Source organism: Aspergillus foveolatus, assembly GCF_047715535.1.
Source record: "Aspergillus foveolatus strain CBS 279.81 unplaced genomic scaffold BDW70scaffold_8, whole genome shotgun sequence".
In the NCBI taxonomy this organism is placed as follows: Eukaryota; Fungi; Ascomycota; class Eurotiomycetes; order Eurotiales; family Aspergillaceae; genus Aspergillus; species Aspergillus foveolatus.
The window spans coordinates 225,187-243,435 of NW_027396072.1; the positions used below are offsets into that span (position 1 = coordinate 225,187).

The window sequence follows — 18,249 nt, forward strand, 5'->3', positions numbered from 1 at the left end:
CGCCGACAATGAATGAGGGGCCAACAGCGGACAGCTCAATCTATTTCGTACTAGACATCTGACTAGCCTCTTAGTCTAATCTCACCCTCCTATGATGTTCCACGACAGTGTCATCGATCAGTGAACCCACTCCGTCAGAGACTAAGACCGGGCATGTTCGTATCCAGCCTGGCTTGCGTTAGCCTACAACCGCAGGCGTAGGTCGCGACTGGACCTCGATTGGATTCACAGACGACGACGAATTGAATGCCTTAAAATGTCAGCTTGCGCAGCAGTCCAGTGGGGCATTTGTCGCTTGAACTGGCTGGCTGGCTGGACTGCTGCAATGCACCACGGATCTGCTTTTCTTGTTCCACTCATAATCTATCCTGATATTAATCCATGCTGGTGTCCTGTCAATTGGTATGGTGGCTCGTTCACCTAGGTCTCAGCCGCACCGGCGGGCCCCGTCAACCGAAGAATGCCTGTTTATCATTCGAGCTCTTGCTCTAACCTTCCATATAAAATGAAGCCTCTCCCATCGTCTTCACTGGGCTACTCAACCTCCTTATAAGCCTAAACCAACTTTTGCTCTCGTTCCTGTTAGTGCTTGGGCTTGGCGTACGCGTACCAGTGCCTTGTTGGGATAGTTGTCTCTTCATTCAATATCCACGTTGTAAGAGCATCTCTTTGCAGTGATTAATTAAGGTATGCCTCTTCCCTTCAACCTGTGAGCTTAGCCAGCAATGAGGCCTACATAATTACTAAAAGCATGGCTGACATTGCCTAGGCAGGCTTTAGCCTTCGGTGTAGCTTCTCCATCATTTATACTTTCTATAAGCACCTGATTCACGATGAGTGAAGGCAAAGAAACAAATATTCTCGCCGGCCTCGGAAACACCATCTCCCAAGTAGAAAACGTCGTTGCGGCATCGTTACGACCTTTGCCAACGGCAACAGGTGACGGAACCTACGTTGCCGAATCCACTCAGACGGGCTTGGTCAAAGATCTTGGCCATGTCGACCTCAAGGATGTCCGCACACTCGCCGAAGTCGTCAAGAATGCGGCTACGGGAGAGCCGGTTGATGACAAGCAGTATATCATGGAAAGAGTGATTCAGGTCAGTTCACATTCCAACAACAAGTATGCGCAGGCTCTGAGGCTAATCAACATCTAGTTAGCTGCTGGCTTACCGTCGACATCTCGCAACGCTGCAGAGCTAACCAAGTCATTTTTGAACATGCTGTGGAATGACTTGGAACATCCACCAGTTTCGTAAGGAACCAGGAATCTGTAGGCTACCTCGGCTGTCTGACAAGTACATAGTTATCTAGGAGCCGATTCTATATACCGCAAAGCCGACGGCTCGGGTAATGTGAATTATCCCAGTTCCAATCTTTCCACCTACTGTGCTAACTTTACGATGATAGAATCGTTTCTGGCCTCAACTTGGCGCTGCTGGTAGCGCTTACGCAAGATCTGTTCGGCCTAAGACGATGCAGTCTCCATCCCTGCCCGATCCTGAAACTATCTTCGATTGTCTGCTCCGCCGGAAAGAGTACAGAGAGCATCCTAATAAGATATCCAGCGTTCTATTCTACCTCGCTTCAATCATTATTCATGGTTAGCCAGTCCAGTGAATTGGAGGTAATGATGGGTTTGCTAACTATCTTCGGAGACCTATTCCAAACAGACCCTAAAGATGATTCAGTCTCCAAGACATCGTCATATTTGGACCTTTCACCTTTGTATGGCAATAATCAAGACGAGCAGAACCTTGTTCGTACGTTCAAGGATGGAAAGCTGAAGCCAGATTGTTTCGCTACCAAACGAGTGTTGGGCTTTCCTCCTGGCGTCGGCGTTCTACTGATCATGTTCAACCGCTTCCACAACTACGTGGTTGATCAATTGGCGGCGATCAACGAAAGCGGCCGATTCACCAAGCCTGACGAGTCCAACGTTGAAGAGTATGCTAAATACGATAACAATCTCTTCCAGACCGGGCGACTGGTGACTTGTGGGTTGTACGCAAATATTATCCTAAAAGATTATGTCCGAACGATTTTGAATATAAACCGGACAGATAGCACCTGGAGTTTGGACCCCAGGATGGAAATGAAGGATGGTTTATTAGGCGAAGCAGCAGCAATGGCAACCGGGAACCAGGTGTCAGCCGAATTTAATGTCGTGTACCGGTGGCACGCTTGCATTTCCAAGCGCGATGAAAAATGGACAGAGGATTTTCACCGTGAAATCATGCCGGGAGTGGATCCAAGCACACTATCGATGCAAGAATTTGTCGCCGGTCTTGGACGGTGGCAGGCAGGACTCCCACAAGAGCCGCTTGAGCGCCCATTCTCTGGCTTACAGCGTAAGCCGGACGGTACATTCAACGACGATGACCTGGTTAATTTGTTTGAGAAGAGTGTTGAAGACTGCGCAGGTGCATTTGGTGCGTCTCACGTTCCGGCCATCTTCAAGAGCGTTGAGGCTCTCGGTATAATGCAGGCTCGGAGATGGAACTTGGGTACGCTCAATGAGTTCCGCCAATATTTTAATCTGGCTCCTCATAAGACCTTCGAGGATATCAACTCCGATCCGTACATTGCCGATCAGCTCAAGCGGCTGTATGATCATCCAGATCTTGTGGAGATTTACCCTGGTGTTATTGTGGAAGATGCCAAAGACTCCATGGTCCCTGGAAGCGGCCTTTGCACGAACTTCACTATATCCAGGGCAATCCTTTCGGATGCGGTGGCATTGGTTCGCGGTGATAGATTTTACACTGTCGACTACACTCCGAAGCACCTTACGAATTGGGCTTACAACGAGATCCAGCCCAACAATGCCGTCGATCAAGGTCAGGTATTCTACAAACTGGTTCTTCGCGCATTCCCAAACCATTTTGCTGGAAATTCAATTTATGCTCATTTCCCCCTTGTCGTTCCCTCGGAAAATGAGAAAATTTTGAAGAGCCTTGGGGCTGCCGAGAAATATAGCTGGGACAAGCCCACTTGTATCTCTCATCCGACTTTCATCAGCTCTCATGCCGCGTGCATGTCCATCCTCGAAAATCAAGAAACATTCAAGGTGACTTGGGGTAGGAAGATTGAGTTCCTTATGCAACGCGATAAGCACCAATACGGGAAGGACTTCATGCTGTCTGGAGACCGGCCACCCAACGCTGCATCGCGCAAGTTGATGGGCTCCGCCTTGTATCGCGATAAATGGGAGGCTGAGGTCAAAAAGTTCTACGAGCAAACAACTCTAAAACTCTTGCATAGGAACTCCTACAAACTTGCGGGCGTCAACCAAGTGGATATCGTTCGTGATGTGGCCAATCTCGCTCAAGTCCACTTCTGCTCTAGCGTCTTCTCATTGCCACTGAAAACAAAATCTAATCCTAGGGGTATCTTCGCTGAGTCGGAACTGTACAAGATAATGGCTGCAGTTTTCACTGCCATCTTCTACGACGCAGATATTGGGAAATCGTTCGAGCTAAACCAGGCTGCCCGTGCTCTAACGCAGCAGCTGGGCCAGCTAACTATGGCCAATGTCGAGATTATAGCCAAAACTGGCTTGATCGCTAACCTTGTGAACCGCCTTCACCGGCGCGACGTGCTCAGCGAATATGGCATCCATATGATCCAGCGTCTACTGGATAGTGGTCTCCCAGCGACAGAGATTGTATGGACCCATATCCTTCCTACGGCCGGTGGAATGGTGGCAAACCAAGCACAACTGTTTTCGCAGTGTCTGGATTATTATCTCTCGGAAGAGGGCTCTGCGCATCTTCCTGAGATCAACCGACTGGCCAAGGAAAATACCCCGGAAGCTGATGAGCTACTTACACGCTAGTACGTAACCTCTTTGTTGTCTTTTCCGAACGCGCAGATACTTACCAGAGCAGTTTCATGGAAGGCGCTCGGCTACGGTCATCCGTTGCTCTGCCTCGAGTAGCTGCGCAGCCAACGGTCGTAGAAGACAATGGTGAAAAACTCACCATCAAAGCTGGCCAGGTTGTTATGTGTAACCTGGTAAGTGAAGCACTAGTCATGGCTGGATGTCAAGACTGCTTAGTCCTTCGCTAACGATTCCAGGTCTCTGCGTGCACGGATCCTAATGCCTTTCCAGATCCAGAGAAGGTCAAACTCGACCGTGACATGAACTTATACGCCCACTTTGGCTTTGGGCCCCACAAGTGTCTGGGCTTAGACCTATGCAAGACAGGGTTGAGCACGATGCTAAAAGTAATTGGACGCTTGGACAATCTCCGTCGTGCTCCTGGAGCGCAGGGACAGTTGAAGAAGCTTTCTGGACCTGGCGGGATTGCTAAGTATATGAATGAGGATCAAAGCGGCTTCACTCCCTTCCCGTCAACTATGAAGATCCAGTGGGACGGCGAATTGCCCCAACTGGAGGAAGATTTTTAAGACTCGTGGTACTGATGCTATCTATATAGCTAGTAACACATGGATCGCTTTGTACATTATGATAAGATAGTATTTCTGTTGGTGATTTCTTGTGCACAGTCTTAGTGGCAATATATTCTTTGCCTTGGATTGTAGGGCTGAATCTTTCTGATTCATAATGTCATGTTCTCTGCATATGAGCTTTTAAAGAGTGCCTTCCAGTTTTGTTGGCAAGACGAAATATACCTCACTTCAGGCTTGATAGAAAGGGAGATCATTTATTAGCCATATGCTCAGCATCTGTTTTATATGTTGTTATCTCCAACTGACCGAACAGCCTTAGGTTACCACGAGGGGTAGGTTTGACCGTAATGAAATCATGCACGCGCATGACAAGACACATAGTTTATTCATGGATGGATCAGAAAATAGAGAGAATGTACGAATAAAGAAAAAGCCAAACTCGAATCTCAATAAGGACTTTGAAACTACCTTTGCGAGGAAGCGGGATGCGCCAGGCACGGTACTAGCCGTTACAATACTTAGATTACTGCTCGAAGGCGGGAGGCTCGACTCCAAGCTATGGGCAACCCATCACCAACCATCATCAACATCATCGCATCCCTTTGCTTGTCACTCTCATACTTCCCCCTCACCTTTCTTCATCACTCCTCCTACCCTCTATTTCTCTTTCTCCCCATTAGACAATATACCTTTTTTCTCGGGGATCTCCTGAATTTGCTGGCTTGGACACTCTTCCAGGGTTGACGACCTGCACCGTTTTCCCTGCTGTTCTGCCAGCGGCTCAACTTAACCAACTCCGACCGATTCACTTGAGGTCCAGCTCATCAGAGTCCCCATCCCTCAGGAACACCAAGTTCGCCTCATTCTTCTCTTTTTCGGTTCAGGATACACCGTAGAAACGAAGCGAACCAATTTCTCGTGCTTCGCTGTCCGACTTTGTTCTCCATCTTGCTTTCCACTTCTGTCGAGGAAAGTCTCCGAAGGAGGAAGAAAAAAACGTCATCCATAAAAGATTCTCTCACATCTCGTCTCAGCACCGCGATTCCCACGAATTTTCCCACCATCCTCTCTAGGAGGCGCGCTCCTGGACTTTTGAAGTCTCCTAATGATTGCCTGATTGTCATACCCTAGCCATTATGGGGAGAATCAAGAAGGTTGCGGCACAAAAGCATGAGGCTACACTGGTAAGTTCTACCTCCAACCACATCCTTTTTGGCTTTTTTTTTTTCCAGAGAGGTTGACCTAAAAAATCTTCATAGTCTCCTTACCTAGCGGAATTTGTAGCTCGTGCGACCACTATTTCCTTGCCGGAGCTGCCTTCTCACCTTCGCACATTTCCCCGCGTTTGGCCATTTCCCAGAGGTGACCTGTATCACTGGATCAATGTCCTGAATCGCTTTGACGAGATCCTTGCCTCCGTCATTGATAGATACGGTCTCAGTAATGGTCCTCAAACGACGCCCTTTAGCCGACAATATCTCGTACATTGTTGTACAAGTGAAGACCCCAAGCTAGATTCGCGGGATATCGAGGCTAAACTTGCGGGTTTGGGGTACGGTTCGGAGGGAGATAGGGAGCTTCTGGAAGCCTTGCTCGACTTCTCTAGACTGCTCCTGGAGAAATGTGGCAACCGCAGCTTGTACAATAGCAGTGAACGCTTGGGCGAGTTACTCAACACTACGTCGTTGAGCTTACTACAGTCTACGCTTCGTTTGTCCCTTTCTTTAGCCCAAAGATATCACTCACGTCACCGGGGTGGCTCGCATCTTCAACAGAGCTTGTTGGCAACGCATTACAACATTGACCTCGAGAAGCTGCAAAAAATCGCGGCTCCCTTCTCCCGGCCTACTCTCACTAGCCGACAAGAGATTTCTCCATCTGGTATCAAGAATAAAGAAAAAGTCCCTCAGACTAAACACAATGCCAATGACCTAACGTCGCTCACACGAGAGAACCATGGCTGGGATGATTGGGGCCATGTGCACCTCCTATACTACCCTTCAGGATCCGCTGAGCAAGCGAAGGCAGTTACTGAAAGTGGGCCCGGCGGCTCTCTTGCACACGTTCCAACGACTCCCACGCCCTTGCGCCGAAGCCATACTACGGGCTCTACTCCGCGTGTAGGCCGTATTCCTTCGACCGAGGACTCGCCCGCCTCAGTTGTCAATACACCCGCTGGCAAATTGGACGAAAATTTGCCCGGCGGAAAGACGCTGGATATCCCGAGCTCGGTAGTTCTCACATCATCGGCTGAAGAGATCTTCTCGTTGCACTCAAGCGAAGTGCCAGATGATTCAAAGTATGAACTATTGAACAAGATTCGCACGGCAAAAGGGCTAGCCACGTCTCAGTCAACAAGAGAACAGATACTCGCCATAAGAATTCTTGCAATCACCAATTTGGCGTATATTTACCCAGAGCCGCTCTTCCAACAAAAGATCCTTCAGTTTGATATGGAGCACCCAAAACGCCTTCAACTCGCCTATCAACTGGGAGAGTTAGTTCACCTCGGTGCTAGTGACGATCTACCAGTGTCCCGGACCGTTCAGACATTCTCTATCCAGGCTCTTGACGCGCTAGCAAAGCACAAGGCGCGGGCGATTGACGTCTGTGCTGCGCTGAGTGTCAACGTGAATCATGGTGTTCTTATGTTTTTGACTCGAAAGGCTGTTAACGAACTAAGCGTTGAGGGCGACGGGAGTGACGACAGTGGCCAAGACGAATGGCGGGATGCATTGCTCGCTTTACTGCGTACTCTTCCTGGGTCAAGCACTAGAACCCCGGAGACCCTTGTAGCTGCTGGATTGATTCCTATGTTTGTGGATGTCCTCAACCTCCGCACTGATAAAGCTCGTCGTGTTTATTCCCGTGTTATGGAATTTCTCGACAGTTTCGTGCTCGCTGTCCGCGATGCCTTTGGAATACTTACCAACGCCAAAGGTTTCGACGCGCTTTCAGACCTGATTGATTATGAAACTAAATCATCATTCCAGAATGTATCTCGGGGAGCGGGGATTCCAGACTATTACAAGACATCGTCAATCGATTATCAGATCCCATATTTCCAACAGCAGACTCTACGTTGGTTGTTTCGGTTTGTCAATCACATAATGCAACACAGTGGCGGTGGATTCGATCGAGTTCTCCGAAATTTGATTGATTCTCCGCAGCTGCTGACTTCCCTGCGCCTCGTCATTGAGCACGCACCTGTATTCGGCTCCCACGTATGGAGTAACGCCGTCAATATCCTTAGCAGCTTCATCCATAATGAACCAACTAGCTATCAGGTCATTGCGGAGGCTGGGTTAAGCAAGAGTTTTCTGGAGGCTATTACTCTTTCAAACGTCACATTCCCTGAAGCTTCATCAGCCGAGAGCGGGTCTGCGGAACCCTCTGCTGTCGAAGCGGAGAACGAGCCCACGGCGTCGTCAAATATAACCACGGCTCCTTCAGATGAGGAGAAGCAGAAATCCCGTGACTACACCATCGCCAGGCCTAAAGGTGCTCGCTTAGCCCCCGGCATTATGCCCGCTACCGAAGCTCTCTCATGTATTCCTTCGGCGTTTGGAGCAATTTGTCTGAATGGGTCAGGGTTGGAACTCTTCCAATCATCTCATGCCTTGGAAAGCTTTTTTGAAATATTCGAGAGTCCTGCCCATGTAAAGTGTCTCATTAAGGATGACACGAATTTGGTTCGTTCTTTGGGAAGTACTTTTGATGAGCTAGTCCGTCATCATCCGCGCCTGAAATCGTCAATTATGAGGGCAATCATGGTTATGGTGGCCCGTGTCGGATTTTTGTGTAGAACCAAGGCTTGGTCACATGGAATGGGCGCTAAGTTGTGGAAAGAGGACTCGCAGGGAAAGCCCGTTATCTCAGGAGAACTCTGGCAGCTGTTCAGAGCAATTGGTCTTGATGGTTTTGGGCATGGTTCATCTGATGACGTTCATGCTTACGGTGTTCCTACCATTAATACCGATGCAACTCTACCCAGCGGAGGAAAGCTTAGCATCGGGAACTTGAGCGACCTTGTTCCACCCCTAGACGCCGAGATCGAACCTAAGGACGAGGACGCGGATGGGCTGACGGCAACTGACTACCTCTTCGCCATGTTGCGGTTCTTGGGAGCATTTTTCGAGAACCAGGCCAATTGCACCTATTTTATTGAATCTGGGGGTGTCGAGTTCATCCTAGATCTTGCTACGCTGCAAAGCCTTCCCTTCGATTTTCATAACACCGAGGCGAATCAGGAACTCACCGTGCTCGTCCATATGCTTGTGGAAACCAAGCCCCATTTGGTCGTACCGTCTCTTATCTGCCGCACTGAGCGAGTTGTTGACTTGTTAACTGATTTTTGGAAATCTTCCGACGAACAAGGGTTTTTCTTCTCCTTGGTTCAGCCGGAGAGGGGAGGACATGGTAAAGCAATTAGCTCTGTTGACGAACCTCTTAAGTCTTCGAGGGATAATGGAACTTTCTTCGCGAAGCACATGGCAACTGCGCTCATACTTGTCGATCTCCTTCGTGAAGCATTTTCTTTACCTCTTTATCAATCGAGGCCAAGCCAACAGACCTCTGTCTTTGCTCAGGTCAACTTAGCCGACCGATACAGTGTTCTGGTCAAGAAGCTGGGCAGCTTGCATGCGGCCTGCGTTTGGGAGGAGATTCTACTTGAAAAGAATATTCCGGATACCTGGGACCAAGCAACGAGAGTTCAGCCACCCTCGTCTGATAGACCTGCGGAAAGCTCAGGACTATTAACAGACAACATTGCCAACTTGCTCAATGGTGGAACTCGTCGAGATGTACCCACCGGCAGCAACTCTCCTAACCCGCAGACCCCTCAGCCGCCTAGTGACATCCCACCTAAGCTCACAGACGGTGATGCAGCATTCAGGAATGTGCAAGCACTTCGGTATTTGCTGAGTTCTCTGCCGTCTTCAATTACAGGGTTCTTCCGCAACCTGGGTCTTTGCCTCATTGGCAAGAGAAGAATTGATGCTTACCAGAGGCAGAATGCGACGACGGTAGCTGACGTTATCGCTGGCGCTGTACTTGAACAACTGCAGTTCAAGCCTGCCAACTCAAGCAGCAACCCAAAGCTCAAATTTGCTTATCTCATTGTTATCCTGTCATCTTTTTCTCACCTGCTATTCGAGGGTAAGTTCGGCTCAAATCGCTTTTTCCTTGTCCTCCATCTAACTCATCGTTCTAGCTGCACCGGATCGCCATCACTCTTATTACCTTACGCTTGTCCTGTTCGCCTTTAAGAAGAGTAACGGACTTGGGGTCTTAAAGGATGTCTGTGATCTCTTCGTGCGTGAGGTCAAGGCCCTTACGCCACCGCAACCTGTACCCGATTCCGAAAACGACGTGTCTGCAAGATTGACGTCCGCCTATGGCGGTATTAAGATAATCCTGAGTTTCTTTGCCGAGTTAGCCTCTGGAAAGAGCATTATGGAATCGAACCAAACACAGGCCATGTCAAGTGACCGGGATCGGGGTCGGCCAGACTACTTTAATGCAGGACAATTTCTGGTGGATCTTCGGATGCAAATTTTACCAATGGCGCGCGATATGTGGAATTCTGACTTTGCAACCCAGTCTACAAGCTCCGTTGTCAAATGCCTCGTTGATATTTTGCGTTCGTCTCTCGATGGTGAATATGAAACAGGTGCAGCTCGACGATCTGACCCACCAGCCGCCTTGGCAGATGTGCAAAGAAAGCGATTTCCAATCCACAAGGACAGAGTTAAGACGTTGCAGGATAAAGGGTTTGACAGCGAACTAGTCCAGGAGGCGCTATACCGCTGCAATAACACGCTTTCTGCTGCTGAGGAGTATTGCAGAGCACAGGGGTATTTGAGAGCCCCCGAGCTGATACCGCCAGAAGCCAATGAGATTGAAACAGCTCGTTCTAGTACATCTGCTGGTGAGGGACTTGAGGACCCAGTTGGCTCGGATGTCACTGCTTTCGATAGTGGTGCATTTTTTGACAGCGACCCTATCTCTATGCTTCTCGCCCAGGCACATAGACGGCCCGCCGTAGATGGCCGTCAGGACACAAACGCGGATATGCCGGACGATATCACGAGAGCTTTAACCCAGATTCTGAATCCAAGATCTGCAGATGATATCCATGATGATAACGCAGCGAGCAATCAGCCGGAGTCCAGCAATGCTCGCGTGAGCAGTTCAACTGTCTCGCCCGAACGGCGCACTGATCAGCAGTCAACCAGGCGACGCGACTTGATCACTGTCGAGGACTTGGACTCTGAAAGGGAGAAGGTTCGGTCAAACTTAATTGAGCGGTGCTTAGATGTGCTGAACGAGCATCACGATGTTTCGTTTGAGTTGTCCGACTTGATAGGCTCTGCCATTAAGAAGCATCGGGACCCAGAAAGCTTTAGAAAGGAGGTTGGAGAACTTCTTGTCCAATCCTTGGTTTCACTGCAAATGGAGGACTTCCAAGCTGCCGGCAAAAAGGTTGCTGCGTATGCTCATCTTCTGGCATTGGTGGTCCAGGACAAGGAGATGTACAACGCTACATTAGACGAGCTAAAGGAGTGTTTCACAACGTTCCTTCAGTTTATCGCGGTACCCTCGGAGAAGACTCCTGATGAATCATTTCCCTGGGTAGGACATGTGTTGCTTGTTCTCGAAAAACTACTCTCTGATGATGCACAACCACCTCAAATCAACTGGACCTTACCTGATAACTCGGAACCCAGCTCAATAGATGATGGACCGGCCCATTTGCAGGAGCCTCTCATATCCAACGAGGAGAAAATGCAACTGTTTGAAGTTCTCGTCGAAGTGCTTCCTAGAATTGGAAAGGACGACACTCTGGCTCTCTCAGTCTGTCGGATTCTGGTCATCCTCACCAGGATTCGCAGTATTGCCGTTCGACTAGGTGAAAAACGTAATTTGCAACGATTGTTTGTCATGGTCAAGCAGCTTTCGAGCTCCACAAATGATAAGCTTCAAGGCGCTTTCATGCTTATTTTGAGGCATATTATTGAAGACGAAGATACCATCCGGCAGATCATGCGAAGTGAAATCGTTGCCAACTTCGAGTCAAAATCTCATTCACGGCCAATCGACACTACGGGTTATGTCAGGCAAATGTATCATTTGGTGCTCAGATCGCCAGAAATTTTTGTCGAAGTCTCCAACGAGAAGCTCAAACTCTTGCGGTACGACAGCCGGCAACGTCCTCAGCACCTCACGTTGAAGTCTGAGAAGAAGACTGAAGCGGGCGCGAAACCCAGCGGTTCTGCCGAGCAGAAGCCTGACAATGCACAAGATGACAAAGAGAAGGGAAAGGCCGCTGAGTTGAAAACGCCTGTCGTGGAGAAGCCAGATGGGGTCATCCACTATCTTCTTTCCGAACTCCTGTCTTATAAGGATGTTGACGATAAGGAACCATCAGTGGGCAATCTAGAAACCTCTGCCGTTGAGAAATCGGAGACTCCAACTCAGACTGATGTTGAGATGTCAACCGACGAACCTGCTCCTTCCGTTTCGAGCACCGAGCTCCAGGGTTCGCGGAATCCCAAGAAATCAGAGAAGCCCGCGTTCCAAGCAGATGATCATCCCATCTACATTTATCGATGCTTCTTGCTTCAATGCTTGACAGAGCTGCTTTCGTCCTACAACCAAACCAAGGTTGAATTCATCAACTTCTCTCGCAAGGCGGACCCCTTGGTAACCACGCCCTCCAAGCCCCGCTCCGGGATTCTGAATTATCTTCTCAATGCCCTCGTGCCTGTTGGCACGATGGAGCACGATGAATCCGTTGCCTTTAAAAAACGCAGTAACACCTCGGCTTGGACAATGCGTGTCCTGGTTGCATTGTGCACCAAGACAGGTGAAGTCGGTGGTCACGGAAGGCGCCGCAACGATCAGAATTCTAACGAAGACGACGAACCTGAGCTGGCCTTCGTGCGAAGGTTCGTTTTGGAACATGCTCTAAAAGCGTACAAGGAAGCAAATGCTTCCAATGAAGCTCTAGATGCAAAGTATTCTCGGTTGATGTCACTTGCGGACCTATTTGACAAGATGCTCAGCGGCTATGCGTTTGTCTCAGGAGACACTGCTTTCCCATCCTCCACCAGGCAAATCGCTAAAACTATGTTTGAGAAGCATTTCATTTCTGCTCTCACCGCATCTGTTGCCGAAATTGACCTGAACTTCCCATCCTCTAAACGGGTTATCAAGTACATCTTACGCCCATTGAATAAGCTTACCCAGACTGCTGTGCTGTTAAGCGAGACTTCGGACATTTCGACCATTGGGGGATCAGAGGATGACGAAATTTCATCCGCTACCTCTGTGTCTGACATGGAAGATGAGCGTGAAGAAACTCCTGACCTCTTCCGCCACTCTACCTTGGGTATGTTGGAACCTCGCCACGAAGAGGAAACAAGTTCCGAGGAGTCAGAAGAAGAAGACGATGAAATGTATGATGATGAATACCCAGACGAAATGGACTACGAAGAAGAGATGGCGGAAGACGACGGGGAGGTGATCAGCGATGAAGAAGATGAGATTGAAGGCGTTGGCCCTATTGAGGGCCTTCCTGGCGATAACGGAATGGACATTGAAGTTGTTATCGATGATGAGGATGACGACGACGAAGATGATGAAGACGAAGACGACGACGAAGACGAGGATGACGATCACTCCGAAATGGACGACGATGAAATCCTCGCGGGCGAGATCACTGGTGACAGAGATAATGAAAGCCTTGATGAAGGTGATGAGGACGAATGGGAAAGCGAAGAGATGTCAGAAGACGATGATGAAGCCGACATTATGAACCAGCTTGAGGACGAACTAGCGGATATCAGACACACGGATCAGCGGCATGACGGGGGACGCCTTGAAGACATTTTCCGTGCGTTGAATGAGGCCGCTGGTGGCGTTGACGACCTCCAGGCGGATAGCTTGGGAGATTTGCATGATGACATTGCCGATGACGAGCTGAACGAAGATGATGGTTCGTATATCCTCTTCGCCGCGGTTTACTCCACTGCTAACATACGTAACAGAAGACGAAGAAATTGATGAGCTAGAGGAAGAGCTTGACGAAGCAGATGAAGACCAAGGTTCTTACCATGGATTTGACGACGATGAAGACCTCATTGATCCTTGGGGATGGGACGGTGACGAGCCGCCCCTGCCTCGTGGTCATCATCACCATCATCGTTTCCGTGGCCCTAATCCGGCATGGGCTGCAGTTACGGGCATGTTGCCAGGTCGTCATGGAATAGTTCCGATCCCATCATATCGTCTACAACGAACCCAGGTCCCGCCACGTGGGAACGATGATGGAACAAACCCATTGCTGGTCCGAACTGATCGAGGCGCAGATGCACCTGGACAACGTCGTGGGGGCGCTAACGAAGCTTTTACAGACTGGGTGCATGGGTTGGGACCGGTATCGACAGGACGCCTGCAACCCATGGACAGCCCGGTTACTTTTATGAACGCCATCATGCAGGCCATTGGCCAAGGGGGCCCAGGATTTGGGGTCTTTCACCGTCATGACGGTATCCATGTTCACGTTGACAGGAATGCTATCTTGCCGCACCGCCTCCAGGATATCTTCGGATTGGGTAGACCTCAGGCCCCTCCGGCACGATCGCGGGATGATCCTTCTCAGGCGGTTAGCTTTGCTTTGGCAACCACTAGAAGTCGTTGGCAGGAAGAAGCCCGCATCTTGTTCAGTAGCACTTACGTCGAAAAGACTCAACGCGTTGTCAACTCGCTATTGAAAGTCCTTGTGCCTCCGGCTATCGAGGAAGAGGCAAAACGGCGAGAGGAAGAACGTGCTCGCATTGCTAAAGAAGAGGAAGAGAAAGAGCAGAGACGGAAGGAAGAGGAGGAGGAGAAAGAACGGAAGCGAAAGGAGGAAGAAAATGCTCGCCAGCGAGAGGAAAGAGAACGGCAAGAGGAAGCAGAACGCCAAGCGTCAGACGCAGCTCCAGAGCCTATGGACGATGTGCAGCGAACTGACGTTACCGCCGAACCTAGCACGCCTGCACAACCGGCCCAAGCTGAACCAAGTCCAGCCGAACCTGCCCGCCGTGTGCATACAACCATAAGAGGCCGCCAGTTGGACATTACCGGACTGGAAATTGACCCAGAATATCTCGAAGCGCTCCCTGAGGAGTTGCGTGAAGAAGTGATCATGCAGCAATTGGCCGAGCAGCGCTCACAAGCTGCCGCTGCTGGCGAGGAGCCCAGTGAAATCAATACTGAATTCCTTGACGCGTTGCCTCCTGAGATTCGTGATGAACTCCTCCAGCAGGAAGCAGCCGACCGTCGACGCCGGGAACGTGAAAATGCCCGTAGGCAAGCAGGGACAGGCTCCGCCGCTGCCGCCGCCCATCCTGAAGAAATGGATCCGGCCAGCTTTCTCGCTACGCTTGACCCAACCTTACGTTCTGCTGTCCTCGCTGAACAACCTGAAGAATTACTTGCCACCCTCGGACCGGAGTTTGTTACTGAAGCCCGTGCTCTTTCAGGAGGAAGGTCGAGGCTCACCCAGTTCGGCGATATCCCAAGAGTAGATCACCGCCAGCGGACAGAACAAGCCGACGATCAAGAGCCAAAGAAACAGCAACGCCGGCAAATCGTTCAAATGCTGGATAAAGCTGGGGTTGCCACACTACTCCGATTGATGTTTATGCCTCTCCAGGGCAATGCGCGTCACCAGCTTAACGACATCCTCCATAATGTCTGTGAGAACCGTCAGAATCGCATCGAGGTGATCAGTCTTCTTCTTTCCGTCCTACAAGACGGCAGCATCGATGTCTCGGCAATCGAACGCAGCTTTGCTCAACTGTCACTACGTGCGAAGACTCCAGCTATCCAGAAAACCCCACAGTCTGTTAAACGAAGCCTTGGCTTCCAGTCGTCAAATGTTAGCAACGAGGTGACTCCGATTATGGTGGTGCAACAATGTCTCGGGACGCTTGCATACCTATCCCAATACAATCCTCATATATCCTGGTTCTTCTTGACTGAGCACGACCCAGCTTCTGCACTAAAGTTGAAGGCATACCGCAAAGGCAAGGGTAAGGAAAACAAAGCCAACAAGTTTGCACTCAACGCTTTGCTTTCGCTGCTTGACCGCAAACTCATACTGGAGAGTCCCACCTGCATGGAACAACTCTCGAGCTTATTGGCAAGCATTACTCAGCCTCTTACTTTACTCCTTCGTCGTGAAAAGGAAAAGCAAGCGGAGGAAGAGAAGGGCAAGCAGCCTGAACAAGGTGAGGGTGAACGACCCGCAGAGCCTCAACAGCAAGCAGAACCCGGCGAGACAACAGCAGCGGTGGAATCTACTGCGGATACGAATATGATCGATGCTCCTCTTGACGCCCGAGTGGGAGACTCACAAGGTGCAGCGACATCAACTCAAACTGAAGACGCACCTTCGACTGATGCCAAGGCTGAACCCGCAAAGAGCGAAGAGGAAAAGCATAAGAGAAGGACCATTGAGCCCCCGGTTATTCCTGACTTCAATCTGAAGTTAGTGGTTCATGTTCTTGCAGCCAGAGAATGCAATGGCAAGATTTTCCGAGACGCTCTTTCCACCATTAACAATCTTTCTGCTGTCCCTGGTGCTCGGGACACTATTGGCAACGAGCTTGTTAGCCAGGCACAGTCTTTGAGCACCACGATTTTGCTCGACCTGGATGAATTAATCATCCATGTTCATGAAGCCAAGAACGGCACCGATATGCAGGGCTTGGCGCTTGCGAAATTCTCTCCAGCAAGCTCCGATCAGGTCAAGCTACTTCGTGTTTTGACAGCCCTTGATTATCTATTCGACCCCAGCCGCGCCGACAAGTCTAAGGCGAATGACACCGAAGGTCCAGCTAAGGATGTTCTCCAGACATTGTATGAAAGCTCAACATTTGGACCACTGTGGACGAGACTCAGCGAATGTTTGACGCTTATTCGTCAGAAGGAGAATATGATGAATGTTGCAACAATTCTCCTACCTCTAGTCGAAGCTCTGATGGTTGTTTGCAAGAACACCACGCTCAAGGACACCTCGCTTGCCCGCAATAGCAGAGAGCTATCCGTCTCAAGCGGCCCTGGTGACACAGGTTTGAGCATGGAGAGTTTATTCTTCAAGTTCACGGAAGAACACCGCAAGATCTTGAACGAGTTGGTCCGTCAAAACCCTCGCCTGATGAGTGGTACTTTCTCTCTATTGGTCAAAAATCCAAAGGTGCTAGAGTTCGACAATAAACGCAATTACTTCACCCGCAGAGTACATTCACGCGGAGCTGAACCTCGTCACCCCCACCCGCCTCTTCAGCTGGCTGTGCGGAGAGACCAGGTATTCCTGGACTCATTTAGGGCTTTATACTTCAAATCTGCGGAAGAGCTTAAGCACGGCAAATTGAACGTGCGTTTTCATGGAGAAGAAGGCGTTGATGCGGGCGGCGTTACTAGGGAATGGTTCCAGGTCCTCGCTCGGGGCATGTTCAACCCAGATTACGCGCTCTTCATTCCCGTTGCCGCTGATAGAACCACCTTCCATCCCAACCGCCTGAGTGGCGTAAACCCTGAGCATCTGATGTTCTTCAAGTTCATTGGGCGGATCATTGGCAAGGCTCTATACGAGGGACGTGTGCTTGATTGCCATTTTAGTCGAGCAGTCTACAAGTGCATTCTCGGCCGCAACGTGTCAATCAAGGATATGGAAACATTGGATCTAGACTACTACAAGTCACTTCTCTGGATGCTCGAAAATGATATTACAGATATCATCACAGAGACTTTCGCTGTGGAGACGGATGACTTTGGGGAGAAGCAGACCATTGACCTGATTGAAAACGGGCGAAATATCCCAGTGACACAAGAAAACAAGGAGGAGTACGTGCAAAAAGTGGTTGACTACCGTCTGGTCGCGTCGGTTCGAGAGCAGCTGGACAACTTCCTGAAAGGATTCCACGAGATTATCCCTCCCGAGTTGATTTCCATATTCAACGAACAAGAACTGGAGCTACTGATTTCTGGACTTCCTGAAATTGACGTGGATGACTGGAAGGCCAACACGGAATACCACAACTACTCTGCTTCTTCCCCTCAGATTCAATGGTTCTGGCGTGCTGTGCGCTCATTTGATAAGGAAGAACGGGCGAAGTTGCTGCAATTCGTCACTGGAACAAGCAAAGTGCCCCTCAATGGCTTCAAGGAGCTCGAAGGTATGAATGGCGTGAGTCGGTTCAACATCCATCGCGACTACGGCAACAAAGACCGTCTTCCAAGCTCGCATACGTGCTTTAACCGTAAGTTTTGCCGTCTCAAATCTCCGTAGTACATCAGCTAATCCTATTGCACAGAGCTAGATCTTCCAGAATATGATAGCTACGAGACTTTGCGGCAGCGTCTGTACATTGCAATGACCACAGGCAGTGAATACTTCGGGTTCGCATAAGTCGCTGGCTAATTTCTTGTTTTCGTGCGGTTATTCCCTTTCCTCGTTGTAATGCCCAAGCATTTAAACGGCGTTTTGATTTTGCTTTTTCTTACGTTTTCATGTATTTATTGGCAAGAGCAGGAATTACTTGGGATGCTCCGAAGGACTCAGTCGAAGTGCAGGTCGACTGGCCGGGATATGAGCTCTAGAGCCCCTGTCTCTCATGTATTTCAGCCGACTTCTTTTCTGGAATCAAAAGCGCAATCTTACAGTTACATGCTATGTGCCCCGGAGTCGGTAATAAATCAGTCAGTTCTACCATAGCCGATCGACACCTTAATGCCTAAGGCGGTGGCAGTGGGGTCACAGCGTCCCGTCATCTGCGT

The 18,249-nt window shown here is 49.7% G+C and overlaps 2 protein-coding genes across 2 annotated transcripts; both read left to right on the plus strand.

Moving 5' to 3' along the window:
- Positions 1-588: 588 nt before the first annotated feature.
- BDW70DRAFT_116131 (peroxidase/cytochrome P450 family protein) lies at positions 589-4,424 on the plus strand. The gene is made up of 8 exons (XM_073734643.1): positions 589-687; positions 770-1,100; positions 1,158-1,255; positions 1,307-1,355; positions 1,411-1,603; positions 1,659-3,837; positions 3,891-4,017; positions 4,081-4,424. The coding sequence occupies exons 2-8, from the start codon at positions 834-836 to the stop codon at positions 4,411-4,413; spliced, it is 3,246 nt and encodes a 1,081-aa protein (XP_073598881.1). The 5' UTR covers positions 589-687; positions 770-833; the 3' UTR covers positions 4,414-4,424.
- Positions 4,425-5,356: 932 nt separating this feature from the next.
- On the plus strand, positions 5,357-17,975 carry tom1 (E3 ubiquitin-protein ligase TOM1). Its single transcript, XM_073734644.1, has 5 exons — positions 5,357-5,600; positions 5,676-9,576; positions 9,632-13,417; positions 13,470-17,732; positions 17,787-17,975. Exons 1-5 carry the CDS (start codon positions 5,553-5,555, stop codon positions 17,879-17,881), a joined length of 12,093 nt encoding a protein of 4,030 aa, XP_073598882.1. The 5' UTR covers positions 5,357-5,552; the 3' UTR covers positions 17,882-17,975.
- The last annotated feature ends 274 nt before the right edge of the window (positions 17,976-18,249 follow it).